Source organism: Phalacrocorax aristotelis, chromosome 3 (genome assembly GCF_949628215.1).
Source record: "Phalacrocorax aristotelis chromosome 3, bGulAri2.1, whole genome shotgun sequence".
In the NCBI taxonomy this organism is placed as follows: domain Eukaryota; kingdom Metazoa; phylum Chordata; class Aves; order Suliformes; family Phalacrocoracidae; genus Phalacrocorax; species Phalacrocorax aristotelis.
Genome location: NC_134278.1, coordinates 60,759,654 through 60,778,992, shown reverse-complemented (window position 1 = coordinate 60,778,992; position 19,339 = coordinate 60,759,654). Strand labels below are relative to the sequence as shown.

The 19,339-nt window shown below is 37.6% G+C and overlaps 1 protein-coding gene across 2 annotated transcripts in view; it reads right to left on the bottom strand.

The window, feature by feature from the left end:
• Positions 1-19,339, bottom strand: part of LAMA2 (laminin subunit alpha 2) — a 387,452-nt gene that overhangs the window by 155,461 nt on the left and 212,652 nt on the right. For both annotated transcript variants that reach the window (XM_075087596.1, XM_075087597.1), the window contains exons 13-16: positions 15,304-15,405; positions 14,517-14,728; positions 8,335-8,446; positions 4,316-4,429 (exon numbers count right to left, since the gene is read on the bottom strand). In XM_075087596.1, the coding sequence (XP_074943697.1) occupies positions 4,316-4,429; positions 8,335-8,446; positions 14,517-14,728; positions 15,304-15,405 (540 nt within the window). The remainder of the gene's footprint in view (positions 1-4,315; positions 4,430-8,334; positions 8,447-14,516; positions 14,729-15,303; positions 15,406-19,339) is intronic.

Here is a 19,339-nt window from a genome sequence, read left to right as displayed (position 1 = left end):
CTAACACACTATTTTAAAGCTCTGCATCTCTTACAGAGTGGTATTTGCAGCTTCTGGTTTTTTAAGTAAAAACCCGAAACCCCCCATTTAGTAGGAAAACAATTCATGTTACAAAGAGCTGACTTTCTTTTGGATGAAGTATTTTCTGAAACTCTAATGTCAGCTGTTACCAAATACTGTGTCTAATTCTCCTCCATCCAGAGCTCTCTATCTGCTTACTTCCTCACCATGAATCAATAAACATAAAAACAAAAAAGAAACCCACACATATAGTACCAGAATCTGAGCATACCTTGCATTGTGTATACGTCAGAGTTTAGCTGAGAAATAACGATCTTGTGTGGTCCTATACTTTTCCCCCTGAACCAGTCTGGATTTTGCAGGACAAAGAACAAGGATTATCTAGTATGCAGACGTGACATTTGCCTGTCCTCTTCAGTGATGAATTAAACTTTATACTAAATTGCCAAATTTATAGATCACTTTAAGTACTGAAGTATTGAGTTATTAGCCCTTCTAGAGATATTATCAATACTCATGAAAAATTTGCATTTTCTTGGTATCAATTGCTTGAATCTCAGTTTGAAACTTGTCAGATGTACAGCAATGGTTCTGAGCATCATCTAGTTTGAGCAATGTCTAGTTATACTGAGATTATTTCCTTAAAATATGCTTCAGCCTGTGAAGTCCATGGGATCTTTTTTTTTCTTTGTTTGTGTCACAAGATTACATATAAAGAAGATCATTATCAACTGTCCCTAACCTGCTCAGTACATTATATATGCTTTCTGTTTATTCCCTTGGAAATATAATTTGTTCCAACACGTTGATCTACTGGTTTTGGTAAAATCAATGCTTAGTTCCACAGATCCATAGACTTTGAAGCCAGGAATTACTTCATGCCCAAATCTTTACGCTTTCAAATTCCAGGTACTGGGTCTCAAACTATTTTGAATTTTCTGGACCTTCTTTATCTCCAAACACCATGAAACTTCACTCAGACAACCTCTGAGTAAACCAGGTGATATAGTTTATTTTTGTCCAAAATTTTATGTACAACTTAGACCTTGTTCCCCAAAGACTTTATTGCTGATGTCCTGGAGTGTGTTTGCCACCATTTCTTACCAAGCCAGCTCTCCCTGCCTTTGAAGAAACCAAATTAATATCTTTATGCCCAGTATCAGGGAATCCTAAATTCACACTGAAAACCACTCCTGCTTAGCTGCATTTGCAGCTGAGTGTATATGAATATGGAAAGAAACAGTCTGAATAGAAGGCTAATGATGAAAACAAAACTTTAATCAGGGAGTATGACTGAGTCCAAGATAGTGCCTTTGCCACACTGCTGCCCTTCCTCAGCATACCTGTCACAGAGAAAACCAGGGAAGCTGCTCATTTAAGATAGTTAAAGAAAGAAAAAGGGTAAGCCTGGGTGCCTATTTTCATAGAAACACAGAATCATTAAGGTTGGAAAAGACCTCTAAGATCAAGTCCGACCATCAGCCCAACACCACCATGCCTCCTAAACCATGTCCCAAAAATTTTAGTCTATCTCCTAGCCATCTAGAATGGACAATAGTGTTATGTCTTTGAAAGCATCAATATGCTCTTCTGTAAACTACCTTACTGTCAAGATTCCATGGACAATTCACTTTCCTGGTGTTACAAATGCAATCAAGACGTTGCAAAGGCTTTACATAATTTTCACCTGTGGTATAGCCTATACTGTATTAGGTTAGGATGTATCATTTTGTTTCCGTGTATATGAAGATGGGTGAAGACATTTTGTCGCTCCTGTGATGAACACCATCTAAAGTGCACATCCACTATCTCTGACGCTGGCCTCAATCTATGTGGTATAAGCTGTTTACACACAAAGGAATAAAATACAAGATGTATGCCACTGGGGACTGCCCACTTAGCAATTTAAGCATATCTTAGGGGAGAAGGATCTGCTTTCTCCAGGCTTATTAATAGGAACGTAGTATCCTGCAATGAATGAAACACCTTGAAATGTGTTTGCTTTTCACAATGTTTAGGTTTACCCAACCTCCTAGATCTACTGTAAATGTGTGTGTAACATTACAAAAGAGTATTTCTGAATGTTAGAACTTGCCCTATGTACCAAAGCAGTGATGTATAGCACAATGGTAACGAGAATGATGTATCATGCAGCTCTCTATATGGTTGCTGGGGGATCAAAGGACTTTGCAGGTTACTGCAAGATATGCATTAAAATGAGGTTTTTATACAGGCCTGTGTCAAAGCAGATGATTTGAGCTTTTATCATGAGTCAAAAACATATTTCAGCTGCTTTTCAACTACATTTCAAAGCTAAGGAAGAGCAAAAAGAAGTATCAGTAAATTAGGTGCCTAAATTGTCTGTTGTATTACTGAAAAAACACCATGAATAATAATAAGGAGGCCAAAAGGCTGTGTAAACCTCAATAGAAAGAATGCCTTTGATGTGAAACATTTCTCTTTTTCAGCATTCAGACTTCTCTCTCTTTCACTTCAAAAGGCTTATGATCCAAATTGAATAGCAGCATTTAATAGCCTGCATGGATACTAACCAATCTAACTTCACTTACAGTGTTTTCAAAGTAAGCTGCAAGAAAATCCAGAACTGATTTTAAGCTCCCTGTGTGCCTCTTCCTTATAGCATGATCTAGTATAAGCTCAGACAGAACACATAAAATACGGAATGCTTGATAATGCATATAGATTAAAGCACATTTTCAACTGGTTATTTTCCGCTTCCTTGTCAGTGCTGTGTTATCTTTACACCAGCAACCTTGAAACATCAGAAGTGAGGAGCTCTGCTGTCCCAGTCAATAGTTCACATCAGCTGAAAAGAGCAAAAGCACTACAGTGTGCAACTATATGGCCTTCTCTCACATCCAGGTTAGTGTTACAGACCAAAATAAAAGGGAACTTGTGCAAGGGTTAAAACTTGAAGACAAAGAAGCAAGCAACCCCAGAACTTGCATCTGGCTATGCAAACCTAAGCAAAATAGTCCAGAGTTATTATATACCTTAAACAGGATTCTCCCTTCCCTTTCTTTTCTGTTAATTGATTTTATCCCAGACTGATGTTATAGACAGCTGGAGGCTATGGTCATTAATGCAATAAATATTGTCTTTGTTGAGAAACACAAACCCGTATTACCCTAGTGATAAACATTTTCACTGCATATAAGTGAAGGATTCAAAATACGACTGTCATGTCATACATATTTTTCATCCTAGGAACTTCTTCAAGGCTTACAGTATAATTAAATTGAGAATAATTTTAAGCTTCTATTCATGAAAAAGCAATTTGCTTGCAAAAATGCAATGCAATTAAATATCTTGGATGGGCAAAACAGGAAGACCAGTCATAATTCTAAATGCCAAATTACATTGAAAAAAGCCTGATTTTTCATTTTGGATTTTTCCCAGCAGCTTTTTCTTAAGGAAATAAAAGGGAACATTTAGAAACAGGCACAATACAGAGCCTGCTTGAAATTCTGCAGGGAAATGAGAGTATGATATCCCACTAAACTGGCACTGGCTCAAATTGTGTTTCTGCAAGACTAATGAAATGAGAAATGTTGTTTCAAGCTTTGTGCCACATCAGATAATATAAAACTAAAAATGCCCTTGAGTTAATCAGAACAGTCTATTCAGCATAATTCACCCATTCCAAAAGGCTACTGAATGGGCTGGAAATAGTGGTATCTTGGTAGGCTTACTATGGATAATATTGCAGATTTAATTGCTGAATTAGTAGGTAACTACATAAAATCTCCACAGCCTACAAGAAAAAGTTTATTTAGCCCAAATCATACGCTTTTATTATTTTTCTAAAGCACAATTTATTAAGTGTTTCTTCAAGGTTTAGTGGGAATTTAGATGAAGGAAGCCATGAACAATATCTTCTTGTCATATTGGAACAAAATTTACAAAGTTACTGCTACGTACTATAAATTGAATACAGTGCAGGAGACAGAGGGGAGGGGGAGATAAATCTTGCATGGAATAATATTGATATATTTGCTGCTTTCTGCATGCCATACCTTATACTATTGATTCTATTGCAAAACATAAATCCTATGTGAATAGGAAATTCCTTTTTTTAAACTGTAGAAGCTACCATATCTTGGTATGAGGGGATCCTTAACTTCAGCAACAGTTCCACATAAAGATCTCTTCTGTTCAACACTGGATTTTTTCTCCATGAGTATTTCAGATCTCAGAGGTTGTTAATTCGATTGCACAGGTATATTGAATTGATGTTGGCCATGACCATCAGGTGTCCTGTGGTGACACTTACCAGGCATTCTCCTGTGATATCATCACATGACTCTGCATGACCAAAGCACGTACATGGTGCACAGATTCCACCAAAAACTGTGCCGTTCACACGCCTGTGTTGAGGCCAGCAAGACTGCAAGACAAATTAGATAAAAAGTTAAATTCTCATTTGAACAGAGAAAGGAATGGGATTTAAAAAATATTCTTCAATTTGACACTTGCACACACAAAAACTTACTTGCCAAATAAATAAAAATACCAACATTTCTCTAGAAAGTTGTTTTTCCTGGTGCTATGGCTTTGCACTGACTTTAGCCTTATTGGCAGGTTTGAGATTAGAGGAAGCCTTAACTTGATCATTCTTCTGAAATGGTAAAATAAAGCAAAGAAATGAAGAACTGAAATATGACAGCATCAAAGCAAGAGCTACAGATTGAAAACTAGCCAGAAGGCAAAATACTGAAGGAGAGAGAAGGAGGGAAGAAAACCCCAAAACAACAAAAACCTTTTCTTAGAAGTTCAGCTGCAAAAAGCAATTAAAATACCATTTTCTCTTTCTTTTTCAGAGTCTAACAAATCGCTATGCTGAAATAAAGCACAGGCTGAAAACAAAGCCATCTTTTCATTTACAAATTGTGCTTATTAAATATATAGTCATTTCCCTTTAAGAAAGTGCTGACTTTTAATTTTTTTAAATGTTAAATTCAGATCAATATTAAATGCATGGCCAGTATTTTTTAGGAAAGGTGACATCGTACAACTGTGATTCATCAGCGAAAATTCAGCTATTCCATTTCTTCATAATAAGACGTCAAGCAGCAGTCTTCCTTGCTATATATCTCACAAATGGCTTTATGGTTTTTGCAAACTATCTTTCCTCAATAAGACTGCTCATGTGACCCAAGGATTTTCCATAATATAAAAAGTGCATGACAGAGCATTGACCTTCAAAAGCACCTGGCTAATACAAAGAGAAAGTTTTGTAGTGATAGAATACTAAAAGTACCATTTAATAAAGAAAATCCTTTCCCCTTCACATACATTCTCCAAAAAGGTAACAAGAAGATTCTCCTTTATAAAAATAAAGACGATGTTCCTTTTTTACTTACTCCTGCAAAACGTGAAAGTAATTTGAAGATGAACTGAAATTATTCTTTTATAAACATTCCAAAACCTGAGACCTTATATTTATTCTTCCTTATTTTCATTCTTGGTTATGCATTCCTAACAAAACCCATAAATGCTAAAAAATAAAATTCAGAGTTGTAAAATCCCAAAAAGAAAAACAGGTTAAAAGAAATGGCCCTATTGTTTGTTTTTTTTTTCCTGTGGCACAAGATGCAACTCCCTAAGCTGTTTCTGTATAAATCTATAAATCTATAAATCTGTTCCCTCTTTCTGTGTTTCTGAAATGAACTATCTGCTGCACAGATACATATGATATTGTACAAGACAAGTCTCCAACAGTCACTAATTCTAAGGGCTTAAGCATGGAATAACAACAGAACTAAAATAAAAGATTACAGATTGGGATCTTAACAAAATAAATGATGTAACATTCAAAAGTCAGGAAAGTTCTTCACCATCACAGTGATGTAAGTTAAAGACAACTTCCACAGTGGAAGTAAAAGAGTAGATTGAAAGGGAACAAATCAGGTGGAGAAGAGGAATTAGATGTAAAGGTGTTGACAAATAAAGGCCAGAAGATTCAAACGAGTAGAGCAAAGTAACTATCACAAATGAGTCCAACTGGGGTTTGAAATTTAAAATCTGATCTGCTTTACCTATGCTCATGCAATTCTGTGTTCATTTCTCAGATATACCAGCAAAAACATAACAACTTTTTTACTAGAATCTTGTAGAAAGTTAATTTAAAAATTTGTTATGGAACAATCTCACAAGAGACTGAATATTTTAAATGGGATTGGTTGTCTTCTGAAGACTGATTGTGCCAAAACATTCACAGCAAGAAAATAAGCAAATAACGGTTGTTTTTAGTGCTGCAGCGTCTATGCCAGGTACCACAATATCATTACGCAGGAAAAAACCACATACATTAAATTAAATGAAGAAGAGAAAATGAAACTGAAAACCTGCACAAAATCAATAAAAATGAAAGTCTGCTAGGTTGAAACGGGAAGAAGCAAAGTGTTGGACAAGGCCAAAAGTATTCAGAAGGAACAAATACAGTATTCTAAAAAAGTCCACATTTTCCATTTATCTTTCCATGCTTTCACAACTGCTAGTTTGCCTGGTAATATATCACTTCACTGTTTTTTTTTTTTCTTGCTTGTCTTTGTTATAAAAAGCACAACCACCTACTCAAAACACCCCATTTTTTTTCTATCAGGCACAACTCTTCAATGCATATCATATGTTGAACTTCTGCTACGAAAGACTCATGAGAAATTAATTCAGTGAATAAAGGTACTGAAATGAAAACTTTTAACAGTATTATTGGCATTGTAAGATAGGCCAGCTTTGTCAAATGGCATTTCTGAGCTGTCCAAAATGCTCTGAAATTCAGTGAGGGTACACAGGAAAAGTGTGCTCATGCAGAAGTCTATCATATCTTCTTGGTCTTTGGTCTTGGGAGGAAAAGCAGAATACAGGTAGGGACTGCAATATGGTTTAGTTCAATAGATCTGTGGTTAGCACTCAGCCAGGGCATGAATCAAAGAGTGTCCATGCCCACTAGTGTGCAGAGAGGCTTTAAATTTGCAGCTATCTATATATGTGCTTTCTATTGTAGAATATGATCTGAAGTATGTATCAAATTTCAGGGACTGTTTCAAATTGGAGAGAAGGTTTAGCATTGAAGGACACAACATTGGACAGAGGATGTGAGCAACACCAAGGCAGGAAGGCAGGAATTCTACCTAAGTCTTTCAGCTTCTACAACAAAAGTAGATATTGAAACGTCTGCAATCAGGGCCTTTCCAACTGCTTTCTGGGAAATCACACCTAAATCTGAACTGAGAGGAAATATGGACAAGTAAAAAAAAAAAAAACAAAAAGATGATGCACAATAACACTTCATCCCGCTTTTTTTTTTCAAGTAATTGAACAGAGGGACAATGGTCATACTTCAGAGTTATTTCTCAGCCAAGGTAGGCAATATTCCTCTCGAGTGCTTTTTCTGTTTGTACCATTTTGGAAGTGATTGGAATATCCATTAATTCCTTCAGGCCTTTTTTCTACATTAGTTTATCTAGCCCCAGCAACAAGCAACCACATTTGGCATAAAACTAGACTCTAAGCTCTAAATATCACATATAAGCATGGAAGATTTTAAAGAAAAAGAGAGTTGACAAGCAAATGCCTAGAGTGCCTGTGTAAATGGCATACTGTTTGTAGTTTTGTGAAGCAGAGCATCTTGGTGTTTGAAAGTATTTCCTCAAAGGCAAAGCTTTTGAAGAATTTTTTTTGGGCTTCTATTTACCCCAAGCTATGCCCACGTGAGCTAGTTAATCATATGTATACTTGTATGAACACATTCTGTGTGAACTAATGAATTTGTTAGGAAAGTGGGTATTTTCTGAGCATGTGTATATGCTATCTGCTACAGGACCAAACTAAAGTGAAGCAATCCTCACAAGAATATACACGCAATCTTCAAAGACTCCAAGGTAAATGGCAAAGCCCTGAGAAAACAAAAAAGGAAACTCAACCACATGAACTCAGATAATTTGATCTGGCTTTGTTGCGCACAGGTCAGATAACTGCCATTTTCCTTCTAATTGTGGTAGTTTCATGCATTTGTAATATCAATTGGCTGAAGAGTACAAATACTGCTTTCCTTTTCTTTTTGTTAAGAGAAATGTCTTTTTATAACTAGAAATCACCACAGAGCTGGAAAACTTAGATTTCAAATATAATGAACCACCACCTAGAAATAAAGGTAATTAGACAAGGTGTACCAAATTCCTAACAGGAATGGACAGCTCTCTTACTATTTTCTACCAGTACAGGGCCACTGATCGCTTACAGCTATCACAGTGTTAGCACAATTGGTCTAGACTGCATCGTGATACTCACCTCACAGGAGGTACCATCATACCCCGGGGGACAGTCACATAACTCCACTGCAGATGCCACCTTTCTCCCAGTTGAAGTGTGGTCAGCAGCTTCAATGCTAACACTTTTTAGTCTGGATGTAACAGAAATGAAACAGTTAACGTAGCAAATCAGATGGAAGCATATGTGCAGCTGGACACAACAAACAGTATATAGTGACATTCAGTGGCTTGTTTATGTTTTCCTGCTTAAAAATAAGGAGGTTTTCATATTCATCTATTTCTTCCTAAATTACATGTCTGTAGGCTTGTTACTACTTTCGTCCACCGTGTGAAGGAGACTATGGTCAGACACACATTGATAAAAATAGATTACAAAGTCTCCCAGCACTGGATCAGTAGATGGAAGGCTATTCCTGGCCTGCAAGCCACAAGTGCCAACTTGCATTGCAGTTGTATATATAGCAAATTTGACACTAAGCAGTGTCTTCAAAATTTATAAACCGCTACTCCAGCTTTCTGAAACATTACATTACTAAGTTTTGGTTATAGGGCATTTTTATTCTGGAGATTTGACCTCTGAAAAAGATTCCAGCTGTGTCCAGGAGGATCTAAGTATTACGCACATGAAAGAAAAAAGAAATCTTCTTACCATATACCCTAATTTCCCCAAAGCCAGATAAGACAGAGCTGGAGAATTTTCTGTTCCATGCACAATCACAGTTATAAAATAAATGCTAGACATTGGCTGAACAGCCATTGTCTAGCCAAACACTAAACGTGATTCTTATTTAAAAAACCATGGGATTATGAAGAGGGAGACAACAAAAGTCTTTTGATAACCTTACAGGGAATATGTAAAACAGATGGAGTTTACCTCAACAGTATCCATTTGGGGAAAGAAACTGGGATTCAGGGATTTAATTCTTATGAGAATTCATAAAGAACATTAAGGCATTATAGAGGCTCAACGACTTCTATTTTCACCCAGCAATCTTAATGAAGTGTTTGATTATTAGAGCTACCTGAAAAGCTTCTGCTGAAGTCTTTTTCAGCAGAATATACCTTTCTATCATAGCATGCATTTTGTTACAAAATAATTAACTTTATTTGGAAAATGTAACCCAAACATTTTTTCCTCCATACTAAGGCATTTATCTTTTGGCTGCCAAAAAACCCTGAAATTTATTTGGATGACCTTGGATAAGAAAACATCCAAGAAAAATATGTTGTTGTTACTGCAGTGATTGGCGGAAAGGTTAAGACATGATATTTTCCCACTCAATTTTCTGACTACTTTCAATAATGCAGACATGAAACGTAAGGGGAGAAAAGGAAGTTTTCTGAAATTAGAATGGGAGCTTCAGAAAAATAGAAATTTAACATCACTGGGGATATGACTGGACTTTGGAGAGACTACCATTGCGGATTATGCAGTTAGAAACTTGAATCTAACAGGTGATACTAGAATCTCTGTAAAAGGTTCTTGAAACTATTTTAAGAGAAGGATGCATGGTCTTATCCAGATCTTCATTAAGATCTCTTTCACTTTTCAATATATCCCCTTCGCTCCATTGCTGCATGCTTATTTTGCAATCATCCATTTGAGTTTTCCTTACAATAAGATAACCAATCTCTATGATATTAGATATCAAATGGTGATGGCTGTAACAGTAAAAAAATATAAGCATTTAAGGGGGAAAAATCTTTAAATGAAGAAAAAAATTACTAGTAAAAGGCCAAGCATTATTTATCCTTTGAACTACAGCTAGTTCCCTCTCAGCACAGATCCTGGAACAAAGAGAAGCACTTACACACAGAAACAATCTGCCCAGTATTATCCCACATTTGTATTCACTGAATTGTTCCAATTTTCATTACATTCTGCTATTTGCTAAATGGGATTTTAATGTGTTTAACAGTTTTTAACATTAACAGTTATTCAGTGAAGAAAGCTGCAGTGATTTTTTTTTTCTCCCATTTTTATGTTGCAATTTTGATTCCTTGATGCCATTCTGCATTCATTAAAATACATAATACTGGCAGTAATGGGGCACTGGATCCTGGAGATGCATGAATAATTTCAGATTCGACATCGAGACAAAATATTTAAGCTGACTGTTACTGTCATCAGGCAACTGTTGACTTCTAAAAACAAACAAGATTAAAAGGGAAGGGGACGTTTCAGGCAGTATCAGCATAGTTTACTGTCTACTATGCCAGGCATCTGAATCACATCAGCTACATAAGGCACATGAAGTACTGACCCAATCATCGCTCATTTGTCTTGAAGCCAATTCCACATGTGGAAGAAAAGCTCAGCCTTTCCTTCCCTCTTTCTCCTTGTGTCTAGCATTGATTCTATAGGTGGTTGCAAGGAATCCATTATCTTTAGCACCACAATTTCCAAAGACCATCTGAGTGTCTACAGCACTTACCGTCAGTGGCCACTCTGAACATTAAAACTGAAGAAACAGTGCTACTAAGCTTTCTTTGAAGCACAAACTAACAATATTAGATTAAACAAAATTATTAGAGCGCGCTGTCTTTTCCTGGCCTGTTGCTTCTACCACAGATGGACCTAACTGCAACAGTTTGGAAGATCTGTCAAGTTAGAGCAGGATCTCTATTTAAACCCAGAAGCTGTAATCACTTTCAAATTGATTGCTGTATTTCTGTGTTCTCAATTTTTATCCTACTTGATCATCTAAATGAAAGCACACTCATTTGAGGAAGCTTCCCAATTATGCCATAGAAAAATAACAACATTCTAAGCTTAAAAAGACCCAAAAAATGTTCTCAAAAACATGCTCACCATTACTGCATTAATATTGGTCAGAAACTACTTGAAAGTGCTACTGATTAACTAATGTTTCTAGTAGGTTAAACTAAACAAGGGTGAAAAATGTAATCTTTAAGTTAAAGCTCTTGTTAACTGGAGACAACTCCATTGAATTTTGAAGCCTCTTTCTACACGACTGCAAGAAGTTGCTTAATCTTCCAATGCTCAATTCTGGCCTCTTCTCAAGCACAGATTATAATAGCACCCCTAGAAATCCTTACACATGTGGCATCATTATGGATTTTGCAAACTTTCAGTATTTAAATGAACAGGTTGCTTAATATAGCAATCTCTAATCAGTATGTTGCATAATTCTGCTGATGCTTTGAGGCAGAAATTGTCATTCATGAAGGATGTAATAACCCCGTAATATTTGTCTCTTTGCCAGACCCTCTTTACTCTCTCAGAGGAATATCCATCTGTCCACCACACATACGTGTTTAAAAGACAATAAAAACCTCTTAGTTTATATCTACTTATCTACTAAGGCTTAGCTCTACACTATTTCTTTGGCAAAAATGTCTTCCTTTGGAGCCCATCAGCAATAGTTCTTAATGAGCTCAAGATGTCACAAAGAATATCCTTTTCATTGGGTCCGGACATTTTCTCTGCAGTACTAAAGGGGCAGAATATGGAGAAAAGTGTTTTGCACAGTCTTAAGAGTTATGAGCAGAGCTTTGCACCTAGTATGTTTTAGCATGAGTGAAAGTCAAAGAGAATATAAAAAGTCAGAAATAAAGCATATCCTGAAAATCAGCAATATGCCTACAACAACAGATCATAAGCTGGGCAACATCACAGTAGATGCTGTTGTTGCTACATCATGTGACTGTTCTGAGAAGATTCAACTCCACCCATAAATCCCACCCTGATGGGTGAAACTACAATTTCTCCAGCTAAATCAAAGATGAAAAATCCAATTCATTTAAGTGTGATTGGAATTTCACACCCTCTCTTCTGTCACACTAAACTGCAATGAGCACCCTGACAGCACTATATAAAATGTGTTTACTTTGGAGCAAACTACTTTCAGAGACTTGGGGGCATGCTGACAGTAATCATAGTAACACAGTAACCAGTGCATTCTTCTCTGGTAAGAGACATCATAAGGACAGCCAGAGATGTACCAGTAATATAAAACCATTTCTAGCAAAAAAGGTACTCTTCAAAATTACTTCAGTCCCTTGCCCTAAACCCCTTTTAAATCCTTGTCTTTAAGAGACCAACCTTCCTCACTGTAATGTCACTACCTCTAGAAGATGGTGGCTACTTACATGCAAAGCATAATTTACATGTTTTTCCTGGAGCTCTTCTTGAAGAATATTTCCAAGACATGTTTTCAGGAAGTTATCTATAACACATCACTAAAATGTTCCAAAGGCTGTGTACGAACAAGACTACAAAACAGTGAGGCACCACACATGGCCAAATGGTTAAAGCAGTAATCTGGGATGCAGACAGCGATGCATAGTCTTCCAAATGTGCCACTGCCAGGTCTGCCACTTCCTACTCACAAGGCAGGAACTACAGACTGTGCCAGTTCTACCTGTGTGCGCTGACCTGAGATCTGTGTTGTTGCCCAGAGGGGATCTGATCTGTCCCACCCGCACTGTTCCGTAGTAGAGGCAAGATGGAGCCAGTAGTGTCCAGCAATGCACTTTCTTCACAGATTTTTACTGCCTAGCCAAAGTGTTTTTTGTAAGAAAGGTCCCCTTCTCATTCTAGTGCAAATGTCAGTACACAAACTTATTTCCCATGATGCTTAGTTAGACCTTCAGCCCAAACAAAGTCAATCATACATATCTCCTTTAAAACAGCATAGTATAAAGCCCCTATTGTTCAACTGAAAATATCTCCTGCACTCCTTTAGTTTGGGAAATTCTGACTAATGTTTTCTTTTTTATTTTATTTGAGTGAGAACGGAGTGGAGGAACTGCTTTTACTGAGCTCCCGCTAGTCTCAGCTGTAAACTGTGGATTAACAGCTTCTCATCGTCTGCTCATAGTGCATAAGAGAGAGCTCTGGCCTGGTGGTTTGACTTTCCTCTAACACCAGGGTGGGAAGGCGATGGGCCGTGAAAGGTTTTCAAACTGGATGCAGGGAGATAGAAGATTGATGACCGAATTAACAAATTAGGACACAGTTTGGCTCAATCTCAAGATAGTTATGATTCATAAACTTACTTACAGAGAGGTGATACATACTAATTAACCACACAAAGAGAAAGAGATTGAAGAAAAATTAATTCTTTTTGCAGGGAAAAAACTTACACTGCCAAAGCTCAAAACAGAAAACTGCATGCTGTTGACACAACCTGCCTTTCAATTTAGGATGTATTTTAATTACCAAGTATTGAAATGATGGTTGGATTGCTTAAGAAATTTCACAGTAGCAAAAAACTGTATCTATGCTCTCAGCAAGTAATCACTAATGTGCTATCAGCTCCCTCCCGTCCAAATTGGCTTATGCTGCTGTATCAAGTGATGTGTAGGTTAAAGATCATTTCAGGTTTCATGCCTTGTGAGTAGACAACTACTATGCAATCAATTCCATTGCACATTTAAAAATATTATTTATGCCACCAAACTATTAATGTATAGACAGAGTGCAATCATAAAGTATCAGGAGATAGTGGCTTTTTTCTAGCCTACCTGGAGTATTTGTTCATGCACTTATGAAAATTTTAAATGCAAGATGAGCTTTACAGGTTCAGCCACACTGCAGCCACTGAGATAGAACAACTGTGTCATCTCATATAACATGGCTTTCATTTTATCAGAGGACTCAGAGAAGTTCACATAGAATCAGTGGTTTTAAGCAGTCCAGGCAGCAACCTGACATAAATCAAGGGAAAGGCTTTGGGATTAGCCAGTTCTGTGTGTGGTACTGACTAAAAACATAGAAAACTCCCCTCAAGCCACTTTTCCAGTTTAGAGACTTAGGATATTATTCTCTTGTCCACTGTTAATGTGGCCCTATATGCTCATTAAATGGGGAAAACAAAATATAAACAATATATCAACTCTTACTTCAACATGTCATTATTGCACTCCATGATTTACCATATATATGGGAATTACAGTGTTCACAAAATAAACATATTTATAGAACTGTCATTCATGCCTTAACAGTCCATACGATTTCATTTTCTTACAAGGCTGCTTCTTTCTGTTGCTCCCCCTCCTCCTGCCTACCCAAAATGAAAAAAATACTAACAACTGTTTGAAAGTGTATATGAATGCTACGGATTTCGTGATAATAATTTAGTGTGTTTTAAAGTATATCAGCTTAGTTTTCTGAATAAAGAAAACAAGTATTTTGAGAAGCTGCCTGTAGCAAACGGACACGTTTCCCACATTCACCTGTAGATGGCATTCATCCCATAGCTGTATGTGGCTCTTATGAGGATCCTCTTTACATTTGCAAGGATAGTCATGAACTCCCTCCTGCTGACCGGAACATCAGTGCCATGCACAGAGAAAGATTCTGGTTTCAGCACAATTTCTTCAGTGTGCTCTTCAGAAGGCTGCAGGTGAATGCCCCGTTTTGGAGTGCTGATTCTCAAGTCACCTCCCTAGATAGAGCCATGAGAGAGAGACATTTAAATATGAAAAAAGTCAGGAAAAAAGTTCTATCTGTAGCCAGTTGGGGCATAGGACTTATTGAATAATATATTTTACAAGAATAATAAATATCAGGAATAACATTCACCTTTCATAACCCTGAAATGGGCTTGCCTGATAAAGTTGAAAGTCAGTGCAGAAGAAAGTTTAGGTTATTCAGCTAAAACCTAGTGTCATGGCTTTGCATAGGCAAAAGCAAGTTCATACAATGCTGAGCTGCACAAGAACAGGTCTGCTGAAAGAACGTGAAAATGTTACCTCAAACAACCGATTATTTTATTTCTTCATTCTTCCTGATGAACAGGAAGAATATAATTTTGTAAGCTACTGCAATATTGCCAGAGGCTCCTTGAGGTACTGAAGATTTTAGGTGTCTAAAGTGTGTCCATTTTCTCATACTATAAATTAACTGAAAGTATGTGCACCCTGCTGTTTTGTGTCCTCAACCACTAGGGTTCATGCTGAACATCTGAAGAAGTAGGCAATTTTTTTTTTTTTTTGGTGGTTGAAAATACAATCACTTCACCTCTATGATGACATCAGATTGAACCATCAATTGAACTGTCTCTTCTTCCTCTGTGTAATCATAGGAGACTGTAAATTTCAGATGTCCTCCAGCAGCTGCTACCTAGGGAGAAAAAAAACCAACAAACCAAACAGAAAAAATGCAATTAAATGAAAGAAAGCAGGCCTTAACCATTTGGGGGCAGTTTTGTCCAGCATCAGTATTTCCCAGAAAGAGACTTGTAGTACTGCAAAACCATATGCAGATATCTGGAGGTTACAGCTCTATGGACCATTCCATTCTTGCTCAACCGTCTTTCTTCTATGTTTGTTGAAGGCTGCAAATTCCTTAACCACATGGACTAACAAAGTAATCAGAAATAGATCTGAAATCTATGCAAATTTCTACTTGATACTGAAATTAGGTTTTCAGTGATATCGTCCTCATTTACACTGGGCCTCTACATCAGCAGCCTTAGCAACCTTTAGAAGATTCAATAACTTCAGTTTTGTTGATGGGGTAAACTATCAAAAAAGGAAAAAAAGCCCAGTGATGTTTTTCTTAGAATGAACTGTAACCTAAAATAAAGTAAGAATTTTCCCTCATGGAGTCAAATCAGTTTACTTTGAAAGAATGCTCCAGCCCTTTCTCTCAGTTTGACTCCAGCCTTCAGTGTGAGAGGTCAATAACCAGGCTCTTGTGTCATGCCAATATTTTTTTTATGCTCTTTTAGCCCTTCAAACCATGGCACTGCCACTAGCTTTTCCACAAAAAAAATGGAAAAAGGAGATCTGTTTTAGCATGCAAATCAAAAGCTGCAGATTTGAATGACAGAGTTCAGTAGAAAACCAGTGCTTTTTGTTAATTGTTTGGATGCAGCATAAGTAAACCAGAGGTTTTTTTTAAAATGCATCTGCCTCGTACTCATACTTCAGTGCAAGATGAGCCTCCTCTCAGAAACTATTAAAACCACAGGTATCCTTCTGCCCTTTCAGTGCACACTGCTGACCACAGAGCAAACTCCTGAGTCTTCTACGAAGAGAACAATCTGGTTATACTCAAGGACATAATGTGCTATCTCTTGTTCATCATACTAGTTGGTTTTGCACACAGTAACAGAAAGTAGTGAAAATCATCAACCTCATTATTTTATGATGCACCTAATTTAAGGGGAGAAGAATGTCCCAGGATTTAAGGCGTGGAAATCAACTGATTTCAAATTATCCACACAGGTATAAAAATCCATAAACTGCATCTGAGGCTCTACAGCTAATTGCTAGTTCAAAGCCAGAAAATTCACTCCAATTTATAAGCCAAAGCTTGGATTATAGAATCATAGTATCATAGAATCACAGAATATCTCAAGTTGGAAGGGTCCTATAAGGAACATCGAGTTCAACCCCCTGCTCCTCGCAGGACTACCTAAAACTAAACCATATGACTAAAAGCATCATCCAGATGCTCCTTGAACTCTGACAGGCTTGGTGCCATGACCACTTCCCCGGGCAGCCTGTTCCAGTGACCAAACACTCTCTCAGGGAAGAACCTTTTCCTAATGTCCAGTCTGAACTTCCCCTGACACAGCTTCACACCATTTCCTCGTGTCCTATTGCTGGTCACCAGAGAGAGGAGATCAGCACCTCCCCCTCCGCTGCCCGCCGTGGGGAATTTGTAGATTGCAATGAGGGCATCCCTCAGATTCTCTTCTCCAAGCTGAACAAACCTAGTGACTTCAGCCACACCTCATAGCTCTTGCCCTCAAGAACTTTCGCTATCTTGATCGCCCTCCTTTGGAGACATTCTAATAGCCTGATGTCCTCCTTATACTGAGGTGCCCAAAACTGCACACAGTACTGAAGGTGGGGCTGCACCAGTACGGTGTAGAGTGGTGCAATCCCTTCCCTCAACCTGCTAGCTATGCTTTTCTAAATGCACCCCAGGCTGCCCCTCTTGGCTGCTAAGGCACACTGTTGACTCATAGTCAATTTGCCATCAACCCAACCCCCCCAGATCTCTTTCTGCTAGGCTGCTCTCTGGCCTCTCATCCCCCGGTTTGTATGTACAAGCAGGATTACCCTGTCCTGGGTGCAGAATCCAGCACTTGTTCTTGTTAAACTTTATATAGCTGGCAATTGCCCAGCTCTCTAGTCTATCCAGATCTCTCTGTAAGGCCTTTCTACCCTCGAGAGAGTCCACAGCTCCTCCTAGTTTAGTATCATTGGCAAACATCGGCTTTGGATGTTTGTCTACATAGCATCTGAACCTGTTAGGACAGATATAACTACATTTAGCCTTGACTGTAACAACATGAATAGACTTTTTTTCCTTAGACACACCTTTTAGAGCATTTTTGTTTTGCCTGTGGTCAAGGCTAAACACTGGTTCATAACTGTAAGAAGAATGTAGAACATTTAGATATTCAAAATTATGCAAGAAGTACCCAGAAGTACCTTTCAGCTTTAGACCAATATTTTAAAAGAGTAACTTCTGCAGAATTTTATCATTTCTCTTTCAAGTTCAGACTAACTACAATGATTCAAGAAAGTGAAAATAATGGGAAAACAAAGATTGTGTGGTTCAGTCAACCTACTGTGTGGTTTAGTCAACCTATAAAAAAAAATGTACCAAGACAGGTTTTACTTCTTCCCAACCACCTAACCTTTGTCTTAGTAAATCAAAATCCAACATGGGGAATTGATAGGTCATACAGAAAAAAAAAACCTGAAAGGAAAGGTTCTGATTTAAAATAACTGCAGTTAGAAAAGCAGTCAACAATGCACTTTGACCAAAAATCTGTTAGAAAGAAGTAGATAAACAGATAATAGTTTAGAGAAAGCAAGCAGAATGGATTAAGGACTTCTAAAATATAGCTAACAGGAAACACTGGAGGAAAGGAGTGGGTTTGGGTAGTCCAGAAAAGAGAACACTAAGAGGGAATAGGAAAATAATTTACCAAAACATAAAAGACGAAAAGTGAAATGACCGTTTTTGTTTTCCTGTGGCAACTGCAGGGCAGGCATGAAGCAGATTCAGCTTGAGTATACAGAAAGCTTTCTGACTGTAAGGATGGTCAAAACAGTATGAAGCTACTTGAAAATGCTATTGAATTCCTCCATTAAATGTTTAACAGCAGCTCAAACATGTCAGAGATACTTTAGGTATGATGCCTAAGCGTTGGAATATGATTAAGAAGTCTCTTGAGGTCCCCACTAGCCACAGCAGCCTAAGTTTCATGGCTGCAACTGGCAAGATTTGCATATCACAAACAGGATAACACACGGAAGTCAAAGTCCCAAAACGGCACTTATTGGAGAGCCAGACAGTACCTGGTACTTCAGAATATAAAATTTACCTTGCGTGCTGTGTAATACCAATGTAGATTAGAAAAAAAACCCAAACATGTATAAACCAGAACGTATTACTTCCTTCTGCTATTGTTTGCAAAGGTAATTTTCTTCCTCTGTAGAAAGGAATTGTATATTTAAAGTACAAGTTCACTCACAGGCAAATGAATTCAGAGGTCAATCCATGTGCTGCATGAGCAATTACTTTTCATCCAGTGCAACAAATACTTTTCACTGAATTTTTAATACAAGGGCAATATAGAAATTGGGCACCTGTGAGATCCCTTCATTTTGACCTTGTTTTGTGTACTACCTGAAGATTCAGAGTTCTGCCTCAAGGATTGTCATCCAAGGCCATATCAACACGAAAGAGAACAGAGTATAAAAGCTTGCCTTGCTGGTGGCAAAGGCATGTATTGTTGAGACAAGAATAGCTGACTAAAAACATCAAGGAAGTTCCACAGAATTTCCTTCATCTCTCCCAACTGTTTTTAGATTAATACATCAAATATTTCTTCCCAGCTCAGGAGGCAGACTCTACGCACTAAAAAAAAAGTCACAGACTCCCCAAGAAATACAAGTATAGGAGAGAGAAATCATAGCTGTCTTAATTCTAATCCACCAAGTTTCTGGCAGATAGTTAATTTTTCTGGTTGTTCGTGGTTAACCGTACTTCTACTATTATGTTACATGTTTTTAAAAGATATAACCAG